The sequence below is a fragment of the Saccopteryx bilineata genome, chromosome 1, assembly GCF_036850765.1.
Source record: "Saccopteryx bilineata isolate mSacBil1 chromosome 1, mSacBil1_pri_phased_curated, whole genome shotgun sequence".
Taxonomy (NCBI): Eukaryota; Metazoa; Chordata; class Mammalia; order Chiroptera; family Emballonuridae; genus Saccopteryx; species Saccopteryx bilineata.
Window position 1 is genome coordinate 403,308,909 of NC_089490.1, and position 11,896 is coordinate 403,320,804.

The 11,896-nt window shown below is 55.5% G+C and overlaps 1 protein-coding gene across 1 annotated transcript; it reads right to left on the reverse strand.

Moving 5' to 3' along the window:
- Window positions 1–900: 900 nt before the first annotated feature.
- On the reverse strand, window positions 901–5,698 carry FGF19 (fibroblast growth factor 19). Its single transcript, XM_066254081.1, has 3 exons — window positions 5,335–5,698; window positions 4,823–4,926; window positions 901–2,011 (listed from the first exon to the last, which is right to left on the reverse strand). The coding sequence occupies exons 1-3, from the start codon at window positions 5,573–5,575 to the stop codon at window positions 1,697–1,699; spliced, it is 660 nt and encodes a 219-aa protein (XP_066110178.1). The 5' UTR covers window positions 5,576–5,698; the 3' UTR covers window positions 901–1,696.
- Window positions 5,699–11,896: the final 6,198 nt, after the last annotated feature.

The window sequence follows — 11,896 nt, forward strand, 5'->3', positions numbered from 1 at the left end:
CTCACAGACACAGAGAACAAACTGACGGTTGCCCGATGGGAGGGGGCTTGGGGCGCTGGGTGAAAAGGGGGGTAGGATTTAGAATAACAAATTGCCAGCTCTGTCACAGTTACAGGGGTACAAAGCACAGCACAGGGAATATAGCCAGTGATACTGTAATAACAGGGAATATGGCCAATAATACTGTAATACCTAGGCATGGTGTCAGGTAGGTGCTAAATTTACTGGGGGATCACTTCATAAATGAAATGTCTGACCACTGTGGCGTACACCTGAAAGCGATATGAAATACTGTCAACTATAATTGGGGGGAAAAATCTGATCTAACGCTTTGTAGAAAACGCAAAAATAAGGACATAGCTAAACCGCAGGCTGCTCCCCCCCCCCCCCCCGCTCCCGCCCCCACACTGCTCTTCCCTCCCACGTCTGGTTGGGTAACAGAACGCATCACTGATACAAACTCTGCTTTAATGTAAAAAAAAAAAAAAGCCAAACTCTATGTACAACACATAAATACAATTTGGGGTATAAATAAAGTAGGAAAATAAAAGAGATGTGCCTATCAAACAAAATAAATTAGTCATAAATATCACGTTGGCGACTAAGTGCTGGGAAAACTCAAAGTCCCCGCTGCTTCCAGAAGCTACTGGTAGGATTTGGGGCTTTCAAATCTTCCTTTTTCTGGCTTTTGAATGAATCGTGCGGGCTCGCCTATGGTTGGAAGCTGCCCGGTCCCCAGCACGGTGACTTGGTGTCAGGGAAAAGGGCCGGGGCATGGAAGCAGCTTTGGTCTCTGCTCTTCGAGGTTCAAGATACACAGCGCTGGAGGAGGAGCCAGCGCCCCAACGTGATGGGGGACCTGGGGTGGGGGGAGGGAAGTGGGGGGGGCTGGGGGAGGGGGTCCATCTCAAAGGCCTCGCGTGACACCCACTACCTGGGCAAACCCAATTCCAATTCTCGGGACTCTCTTAGTCACTGAGGCAGGGACTGTGCTTTCGTGTCCTGGCCCTCTGAGTAGGTGGCAGAATGGCCTTTTGTCTTAGGGGGAACCGGGCCTGAGCCCGGGACAGTATTGGCTGCGCACAGGGCGCGGGCCATCAGAGGAGAGCCAAGGAAGGGGTGAACTGCCCCACGCTGCGGGCTCTCTATTCCAGAACCAGCCACCAGGGGGCGTCCTCCCCCGGGCTGAAGGGGAGCTCTGGACCCATGCTAACAAGTGTGGTTCGGTCAGATTCGCCTGCTGCTCAGTTGATCGCCTGTACATGAGTTTAAAATGAGTGTTTTTCTTCTGGCTGCCCCCTGCTGGACATTATGGTAGAAATCTGCAGAGAATTCAGCCTTGGCTTAAGATAGAGGAGTTCCCCATCAGTGGAGGTATTCAAGTGGATCTGGGGCAGCACATGGACAGCCCCTGTCCAGCAATGACCCAAGTCAGGGTAGGGAGCTGGGGTAGTACTTGGGGAGGGGAAGGGGGAAGAAAGGGCTTACAATTTTATGATCATACAAGTCTATCCCCTAGAAACTGGCACAGCCCATGTCAAACTGTCTATATGTACAAGTTCTAAGTGGTTCTATTAGAGCTAAATAGAACATGGGCCTCGGGTTGTTCTTGCAGAAGCACAGCCAGAGCCTCCTCGGCAAGCGCCACAGGCCTCGGGTCCCGGCCCGGGGGTGGGGGGAAGGCCAAGGGTCTCAGTTACTTCTGGAAGCTGGGGCTTTTCACCGGCCTCAGTTTGTTGGCGATCCCAAAAGGGTCCATGCTGTCCGTTTCCAGGGGCGAAGAGAACGGGTCGGACTCCGGGTGGTCCTCGAGGTGTTCGGGTTCCGTCGGGGTCCTGGGCAGCATGGGCAGGAAGTGGGACAGCGGCAGGAAGCCCCGGTCCTTGTACAGTTGCCTCTGTCTGGCAGTGCTTAGAGAGACGGGCAGCTGGTGCTTCTTGGACCGATACACGTTGTAGCCGTCGGGGCGGATCTGCTCCTCAAAGGCGCAGTCCTCTGGCGAGAACTGAGGCTGCGGAGAGAACAGCACAGGCGGCCATGAGCACCAGTGGGCGCCCCCTTCCCTGGGGGTCGCGCCACTGGAAGTAGAGATTGGTACAGGTGGGCATCGGTGTCACATCCCACTGCTCAACCTGAGCTGTTAGTGTATGTGTGTGTGTGGGTGTGGGGGGGTGTTAAGGGTTATAAAGTATGGTATTTTAAATATAAAGGTCTTGAAAGTACTTATTTTTATACATAGATTTGTACTTACTACCTTTTAATATACATTTATAACACTTATCATTTCAATTCATTTTTCAATTACAGTCGACATACAATACATTAGGCTTCAGGTATACAACAGTCATCAGACATATAATTTGTGAAGTGATCACCTGGTAAGTCAGGTACCCATCCGAGAGCACAATGACAAGATCACTGACTAGGTTCCCGCTGTTGTATTTTAACAGTTACACTATATTAAGTACATGTTAAATATAAAATTAACTGACATACTAATTCTGTGTACTTTCTGTATAAATTTACATCTGCACTTCACATCCCTTTATAATTTACAGCCTGTAAACACAGACACACACACACACTTTGGCTCGATTGTGTGTATTACTCTGTTATCTTTATATACTTTGTATCGATCCCTTGTGTTTTCTATACAACTCACTTTTTAAGCTTCTTCTTGGTCTGAGCAATTAACAGCCACCACTCAGAGGCAGGCTATGCACACGCGCCCCTCCCTTCCTTGACCTGAAACACCTAAGTGTGGACAGGAAAAACTCCCTCCCTCACAGTCCGCAAGCACTTTCGGAAACACAGCTAAACTGTTATCCTTGAGGATCCGTCTTTTAATTAAGAATCACACGTAATCCTATCAAGAATCTAGTCCCCATTTAGACCCAGAATGACCGAGAGACTCTCAGGCCTTTTTGTCTGGGGCCCTTGTGAGAACCGTCAGCCCTCTCCAGTTCCTCCAGCCCAGGCAGCCTGCCAGGATCTGCCAGATAAAGGCAGCCCCCTCCCCCCAGGCCCCGGGCAGCGCCTGCTCCCAGCGGGGAGTGGTGAGGGGGGTGGCCGGAAATGCGCTGCGGGGGAGGATAAGTAGGGCCAGGTCCCAGACCATTCACAGTTGATTAGGAGGTGCCAACGGGCAAGTTCTGTCTCCAACTAGAGTGTCATTACCCCTTGTAGACACAGAGGACAGCCCCCGGCAGGGAGCCAGGAGGGCTGGGCGGTAAGCAACCCCGGGAAGTACCCAGTCTCATTTCTGCCTAAGCCTACAAAGGTCGTTGAACTGCAGGTGGGTGAGCAACGCGTTGATAAGGCTCTGATAAGGTCCGCAGCCCAGGCACGGGGGATAAAACCACCAGACAGCAGGAGGGGGTAAGTGCAAATTGACAAACAAACAAGGAGGAATAACACCAAATGGTGAACTTTCTTACTTCGGCTGGTTATGTGGGAGAAATTGGCATTTCATTCTTTTCTGCATTTGGAAACAGAAAACGATTTCAAGTTTCTAGGAGAACGTAGACCTTTTTTTTTCCCCCCTTAAGAGTAAATCCTCCATTTTTGCTAAGCCATGCCCAAGGGATCAAGAGGCAGAAGTGGGTTTTAAATGCACCCCCCCACACACACACACAGGCACTTGGAGTAGAAGAATGGAGGGTTAGACTCATCAGCCCGAGCAGGACCTCCCATCATCCTTGCCCTCCCCCAGCCCCCCGCCCCCCCTGCCCCAGTCAGTAAACAGCACAATAACTAAAGTTGCAACTAAGGTTTGAGCAGCTCTGGGTGTCGGCTTTCAGCAAGCGGACCACCTCCTCTCTTTCCCTGCATTCTAGTCCTTTCACCAAGGATTCCAACATAAAACCTGAAACGCAGACTCTGGATAAATGAACTAAAAAACCGCTGTCAAGAGCTTCAGCCCAATTTTGAAAAACTAAAAAAGATTGGCGCTGCGGGAGAGGCCGGGCATCTGCAACTCTTGTGCGGAGTGGTGACATCCCCCGAGGCGCAGTCTCCGCCCCCCGTTCCTCCCCTGTAGCTCCTGGCCCAGCGGGGCTGCATTGAGGCTCCGTGCCCCACTGTGCCCCGCCGGGACCTCACACAGTCTCCACTGTGAGACCCGGGCCAGGAGGGGCGGAGGCTCCCTTTGAACTCTCAGTCTTTGTTCCCGGTGACCAGAGACCCAGCATCTGCACACTTCCTGCCCTGAGACTCCCGTGGGTACCTGGGCCATCCCGTCCCATCCCTCTAGCCTTCCTCCCCAAAGCATTTCCGTACAGGTGAGCGGAACACGAGGATGCTTTGGGATATTCTGATGCGTCTGTACAAACATTTTTCTAGTAGATAAAAATTAATTTAAAAAGTATATCTCCAATCCCAAATGTCATTCTTTCTTATTTGTTTGAAGATTTACCTTTTGAAAAGGATCCGAGTTGTGGATACACCCTTTTTCTTTCTTTCTTTTTTTTTAAGTACTGCAGGGAGGGGAACGGAGGCGAGGACCACCCACGAACAGGCCCAGACTGAAAGGGCCCGAGGTGGCTTTTCCTGTTTAATTATCAAAGAGAGCCGAATAACGGGTTCCCTTCTGGGTTGGTTTTTGGCTCGATTGAAAATGCAAAGGCGTCTTTGAACCATTAGCCAGCCACTGGCTGGACCCTAAACTTCCGTAGAAAAAGTCGGACATTAACTTAACCCAGCCCATGCAGTCTTCCCCTCCGACCTCGATGGGGCCTGAGCGGAGGAAGCCAGGGAACCCTGTATTGGATCCAGCGCGACCCACGCTCTTCCCTGCAAGCCCCCGCCACAGCGCGTCACCTACCAGCCCTAGCATCCTGCCGTCGCTTCCCATACACAGGTACCGGACGCTGTGCACGCCCTTGATGGCCACATTCCGCAGTGCCACTGCCCTGATTTCCACCAAACCTGGCGGGAGAGAAGGAAAAAAGCTGCAGCCAGGACCCACGGGGCCCACGACACGTGGGTACGGTTGGTGCAAGCGCCTGTGCCCCCTCCCCATTTCCCCATCTCCTCCCTCACACTGTCTGGGGGTTCGAGAAGGGGCTGTAACGCCAAGGTGTCATGACCCGGGGTTTCCCCGAGCGTGGGGTCCGCGGGAGCCAAAGGGGAATCAAGGAAAGGACATGGGTGCGGTAGGTTCACGCCCCAGTATGTCCTCCCCTAGGTCCGCGCGCTGTCAGGGGACCCGGGGAGGAAAAAAGAATGCGGGTGTGCCAGAACCTGGCATTCCCAGGAGTGAGGAGCCCGCGGGAGTAGAAGGCGTTGAAGGGAAGAAGGGGCGCTGGGCAGGAAGGGGATGCGGCGGGCACTCACTGTGCGCGCTCTGGCCCCGCGCGCAGTCCACTGCGCCGTCGGTGCGGATGCGCAGGAAGCAGCTGGAGGGGCCGTGAGGGCCGGAGGTGTACAGGTGCCGAAGGCGGATGGACTCCCCCCAGCCGTAGTGCACGTGCGGCCCAGCGTCCGAGAGAGTCAGGGGGCCCCCGGCTGAAGCCAGCCAGAGGCCGGCCAGCACCAGGGCGCGGGCCACCACACACCAGCTCCGCGCGCCTTGCATGGCACTCGCCTCTGGCTCCGGAGCAGTTCGGGCAGCGGGAGTGCAGAAGGCTGTGCCTGACGAGGTAGGGATGGCCACGGCCTTCCAGCCAGCCGTGCGCTCTGGGTGCGCAACGCTGCTGCTGCTCCGACGGCGCGGCGGCTCCCGGCTGGCGGCCTTATATAGTGTGCCTTACCCTCCCGGCGGGCGCGTAGGTGCCCACTACACCCGCGCATTTCTTATCAGGATTGCATCAGGCCCCCGCCCCCCACACACACCCACTCACACCCCGCCTCCGGCCCCAGCCCCCTTCCCGGGCCCTGCCCGGGTGACCCCGCCCAGGTCGTCCGGATGGGGCAGGGGTGGAGGGGGGGAGAGGAGGCCCCGCTTCGCGGTAGGGTTCGCAGGAGCTCCTCCCCGCGGCTCGGTGGCGGGGCCGGCAGCCAGGTCGCTCTTGACTGGGCGAGTTTGATTTTATAAAGCAATAAAGGAGACAACGGAGCCCCGCCTCCAGGCCGCGGCTCCCCAGGGAATGCGCTCGTCGCGGGGCGCTAGCAGGGGCGGGACAGGAACCCCGGAACCAGAGACTGGCAGGCACTGAGTTTTGCATCCCTCACCCCGGTCAGGAAGAACATTGCCTCGGTTTTAGGGCGTTCTTCCTTAAAAGCCTCATTCGCTCCATCCCACGACCGTGCCAACCCTCCTACCCCCGGACGTAAAGCCGTGCGTTAGAATTTCCCCTTTTTAGTTCGGACCCCGCCGAGTTCTCCCTACTTCTGTTCTCGCGATCCTTGCCCCTCCTCCACCCCCGGCCACTTTTTATCCCGGTAAATTGTACCCCAGCGGGGGGCCAGGCGCGATCTCCGCCCTCACAGAAACAATGGGGGCGTCGCGCGGGCGCCACTAGGTGGCGCTTCAGCCCGGGTTTCGGCCTCTGCTCTTACCCGCCTGCGGTCCTGGTGGAGGGACCTTCTGGGGCAGATTGAGAAACTGATTTACCAGCTCAGACCCGGGCGCTTGGAGCAGCTGAGCCCCAGTGTTTTTGTCGTTGACCCAGTCCCTGGGTCTCTAACCGCAGCGCCGCTGTGGAGAGGTCGGGGAGCTCCTTACCTGGCGGGGAGGGCCAGAGGAGCCACTATACACGCTGCTGGGTTGGGGCCGGCGCCAGGTGGGGAAATTGAAGAAGCTCCTGCAAACCAGAAACCTCCTCGAACGATGTTCTGAAAATGGAAACAGCCTCCAGAGAATGCCCTGGCGGAAAGTGAGGGGGTCTCCCCCGGGGGAGAGGGGGGGGCGGCTTTGACTCAACACCAATTCTTTGTCATTATTCCTCCAGCCCTCTCCCCACCCCCAACTGCTGGGTGTGGGGCTCCAGGAGGTTGGATCTGGGGAAAAGCCACACTAGCTCAGCGCCAGGGCGATGGGAGAGCGAACGGTGCAGACACAGGGAAGGAAGGAAAACCGTACGTGCCAGGCCTGATGAATTTCAATGAGCGAAGGCCACGTTCATACCCCAGTGACTGGCGTTAATGACGGAGCCCGCAGAAAATGTCACCAGGAACGTCTTTAACAAAAAAAAAAAAAAAAAAAAAAAAAAAAAAAAAAAGACATCATCTCAAAGGCTTTAACAGGCCAGGGACCCCCGCGCTGAGTGTCTTGGTTCAGAAAGCCGTGGCTTCTGTTAAATCTAATTACTTCCCCCCTGTGGCTTTAAATCGACGGCGGCTCCTATTAAAGTTAATTACCCTCCCCTGCAGCTCTCGTTTTTAAAGATCTTGGATAAATGCGGGGTCTGAGGAGGGTGGCAAGGGGCTGCAGGGAGGACGCCCCCAAATCGGGCTGGGGGGAGGAAGGCAGACGCCAGCTCCTGGCTCCGCCCCCTGGCTCCACCCCCACCCCTCAGCTGCCCCTGCTCCGCTCGCGGTGGGAAAAGAGTGGCCGCTGTGATCTATGTGGGAGCTCAGGAGGATGGCGGGGCGGGGGGGGGCAGTTTTCTATTCTGCTGCAATCACTTAATGGGTGTTTTCGGTTTTAGTCCCCATGGCATCCTGCCCTTCCTTCCCACGGAACAGATAGAGGACCCTAGAAAGTGGTAGAGGGACCCACAGCTGCACAACCTGTAAATGGTGGACCTGTCATTTGAACCCAGGCCGACAGGCTTGTAAATCCAGGCCACGCTGTGTGGGGGGGGAGGCGGTGTGGTCTCCTTGCAGGTGCTCGGGCTCCCGGGTCAGACCCTGTGCCGCAACCATCTATACCCGGTCGTTCCCTGGGCAGGTTATGAACTTGCTGGGCCGGTGCCTCCTCGTCCCTGCTCTCAGCCTCATGCTGGGATCACAGGGGAGAGTGGACATAGAGTGACAGCTGCCTGCCCACTTAGGGTCTGTCTGTGGTATCCCGGGCATTTTGTAGTCACAGCAGTGCTCGGAGAGTTTAGGTGACTAATCCCTGTTCCATGTGAGAAAAACTGAGGCTCACAGAGTTGGCCAGGCACCAGGTGGGCGGATTGATACCCAGGTGGTCGGGGAGGGAGGGAGAGCCCGCGCAGGTTAGTTGGTGCCCTTGGTCTGTGGTAGGAGGAAGCCTAGAGGGGCCGCGCAAAGGCGGCGCCGGCCAGCAGGGGGCGCTGCGGCTAAGGCTGTCCAGGTGAGATCTACCAAGTTGAAGAAGGTGGGGACCTGTTTCCGAGGCTCTCAAAGCACCCGCGAGACCCCGGCCGCCCTTAGTGTCCTGGGGTTCGGCTGGTTTTTCTTTTCCAGGCTGCATTCGATTTGGTCCAGGTGGCCGAGCCAGCTGACTCGCGCCGGTGAGATTTCATTCTCTGGATGGAGTGGGCAACGCTAGCCGGTCCGTCAGCCCAACTGCCCCTGCTCAGCCCAGGCACGGCCCTAGCGGTCTCAGACCCAGATGGTCAGGAGGGCTTGGCTTGGTGGCTTTGTTCCGGATTCGATGTTCGCTGGGGTAGTTTTAACGGCCCTAATAAACCCTTTTCCGGGGGTCGCCCTCCTTCAACCCAAGCTTGTCACGGTGGCTCCTCTTGATTGAGTAGCAAATGAGAGATTGTCATCCTTTCTAACCAGTGTCCCGGCAGGAAAAAAAAAAAAAATCTTGTTCAGCCTCACTTCTAGTATTTGCGTTATGGGAATAATCGTTTCTCTTTTCACCTGGCGGTTAGAAATTTACATGACAGTGTCAAACGTGTCTTCTTAAGCACTTCCCTGTGCCCCTCCCAAGGTCCCATAAACATTTCCCATGCACTAAATGCTCATCCAAGGCCCCTCTGACACCAGCAGATCTGAGTGGGACTCCTCTGGGTGGGCAATCTACACCCTAGTGTAGGTCCTTTCCAGTGTCCCCTCCCATATCACACGGAGAGGACACTCCAGTGTCCCCTCCCACATCACACGGAGAGGACACTCCAGTGTCCCCTCCCATATCACATGGAGAGGACACTCCAGTGTCCCCTCCCACATCACACGGAGAGGACACTCCAGTGTCCCCTCCCACATCACACGGAGAGGACACTGGAGATGCTCTCACACCTGTCCACTCTCAGAAAGGGAACCACTGGCCCCATGGCCTCTTCCCCAGGTACGCCCGGTCCACGTGCTGGATCAGGTGGGTCGTGGCAGCTTTCTCTGGAGGTCAGGAAACTACCCTGCTTCTGCACACACTAAGGGCCACACGGCTTCCTCCAGACTGCTTTGGACGAGTCTGGGATTGTGTTTAAAATGTAGCCACCAGCAGTGGCCCATGTGGTCCAGGAGCTGGGACTGGAGGCCTTTCGCTGCCAGTTTACCTGCTCTCTCGCCTCCACCCCCAGGGCCGGAGACCCACCACTGGCCGAGCGTCCCCTGTTGGGCAGCAACTGGGTGTGTGCGTGTGCCTTAATTGGTCATGTGTGGTGACAGGTGCTGGCATCCTGGCTGTAAAGCCACTGTCTGTCCATGAATTTTTTTTTTGTCCCCTTATCTCCATCATCAAAATAGAAATATGTTCCGATAGGAAATATTGTGACCTGTGTGTACCTAATTAAGGAAAACAAAATGTAGCTGAACAAGACAACATTGGTGGTGCTAATGGTGACTTTGCTTAGAGTCGCAAAATTAAAATATTGACATTGGGAAGTACTGGGGCCCCAGGCCTGTGAGTGCCGACTTCTGTCCCTGTCACAAGCCTGCCTTGCAGGTGGAAGGGTCACACGCCACTGGCTGGCTCTTCTTCCAACTTGATACACAAAGTGATGTTTTTTTCCCCCTCTCTCTCTTCAAAACACCAATGACCTTCCCACAGTGCGCGTTCCCTTTCTGCCCTCAGAGGTCACAGGGCACCCTGAGACAGGCACGCCCACCACAGTTAGCTGCGGGCTTGATGTGTACGGGACACTGTGCTGGTCATGATGATGATGATGATGACGTCAGAAGGGGGGTGGCTGACACTCAGGAAGACCTCTGGATGTGCCCGGAAGTGCACTAGGCACTTCCTCTACCCTGTTTAATTCCCGCAGCGCCCATTTTAAAGATGGAGAAAGTGAGGCTCAGTCATTGCATCTTGCCCAGAGTCACAAAGCTAATAAACAACAGAGTTTGGATTTGAATCCGGGAATCCAAGTCACGAACCTCGTCCTTACGCTCTATTTTAAAAAAGAAGAAGAGAAACTGAAGCAGCCTCTTTTTCAGAGAATGGAGATGCCCGCCCACATCCAGGTCCACAGTAGAGCCAGGACCCTGACCTCTGGCTTCTCAGCCCCATCTCTGTCCTCTGCCCCGATGTTTTCGCAGTGTGGGGGGGGGTCATCTGAGTCCCCGTGGTGACTCCAGCAGGACCACGAGGGAGGACCCCCTTCTAAGCGTGGCCAGCGTCAGTGGGCATCACGCGCATCACGTCACACCTGCCCTCATTTCTCCTCGTGGTTATTGGCTGCCCCGTCCGTCTCCTCCCCAGACAGCTCCGCGGAGGTGGAGTGCCCTGCGCAGAGTCTGACACAGGGCGGGTGGTCCAGAGATCGTGCACGAGCCGCTGAAAGGAGCCTGGAGGTGTTCACGTGGCCATGAATTTACTGCATTCATCCATTTGTCCCTCCTTTCCTTGATATTTCTGCCCATCCCTCCTTCCGCCCGTCCCTGGTTCCATCACCATATTGATGGTTCATTGATCCGCCAACCCTTTCCGAGGACTTCCGGCGGGTCAGACCCCCTGGATCGGACCCAGCAGCCAGGGCCCCCAGCGAGGCCACACGCGGGCCGAGGTTGGCATTTCCGGTGCAGGACGCTTTCCGCCAGTAGGGGCAGCGTAAACAAGCCCCTCTCCAGAAGTCCCCAGCAGAACACGCTCCCCCAGGCATGGCCTCTGTATGGTGTCGTCATTACATTTCAGGGAGCACTTTCCAGCTCCGTGAAACCCACTCTCATTTTCACGGTGCCCCTGAGAATCCAGAATTCCTGTCGGAGAGACGCCGACCCGAGGGACGCAAACCCGCCAGCGCGGGAGAGGAAGAACAGTGGCTCACCCCGAATCAGGTCGGGTCTGTTCGCCTCCGCTCACGTGCACGACCTCCCGCGCGGGTCCACCTTACACTGCTGGCCCCTCCGGAATTCCTCCTGCAGAGAATCAGCTTTTAACCCATTTTACAGATGAGAAACTGAGGCACAAAGCCCACCAAGGGGTAGCGGAACCGTGAGCAGGCTCGGGGAAGAAAGCTGAATGAGGTAAGAGACCCAGAAGTCAGGGGCGCTGCGAGGACAGGGACCCCCTCCCACTTTGCCCAGCTGCCCGCAGGCCTGGGAGAGACCATTAGGCAGCATAGTGCTATTCCAGGTCGTTTGAGTGGATGGACTCAGATTTCTAGGGTTGGTCAGGACCTCCACGCAATTTTCTTGATTCCCCTTGTCCCCAAATGAACAAAATAAGAACCAAGAAGGGGAAAAGATTTGCCTGAAGATGCCCTGCCCGTGGGCAGCAGAGAGGGGACAAGAACACTCTCTAGTGTGACAACATCCCCTTCCTTCCCAAACACACACACACACACACACACACACACACACACACACACGACCCAGCCAGACATTGGTTTGCGATAAAGGCGTGCTCAGGGTTCCTTTCAGAGACACCTGCCTAAGCAGAGCGGTCATTGGCAGGGCTGGGGGAAGGATGCCACGGGACTGGCTCCTTAATGGGTAAGGGGCTTTGTTTGGGCCAAGGGGTAACAATGTTTTGAAACTTGATAAACGGAGTTGTAAACATGCTTAAAGGCCACACTGAATTTTACACTTGAAGACGGCTAATTTTATGTTACGTGAACTTCACCTCAGTAGAAAAAACATGCCAAAAGAGAGTAAACTG

Coding starts and splice junctions, on each gene's coding strand:
- FGF19 (XM_066254081.1), bottom strand. CDS start 5,575: ATGCAAGGCGCGCGGAGCTGGTGTGTGGTGGCCCGCGCCCTGGTGCTG. Junction 4,927..5,334: donor GCGGGGCCAGAGCGCGCACA/GTGAGTGCCCGC, acceptor CTCTCCCGCCAG/GTTTGGTGGAAATCAGGGCA. Junction 2,012..4,822: donor ACGGCAGGATGCTAGGGCTG/GTAGGTGACGCG, acceptor TTCTCTCCGCAG/CCTCAGTTCTCGCCAGAGGA.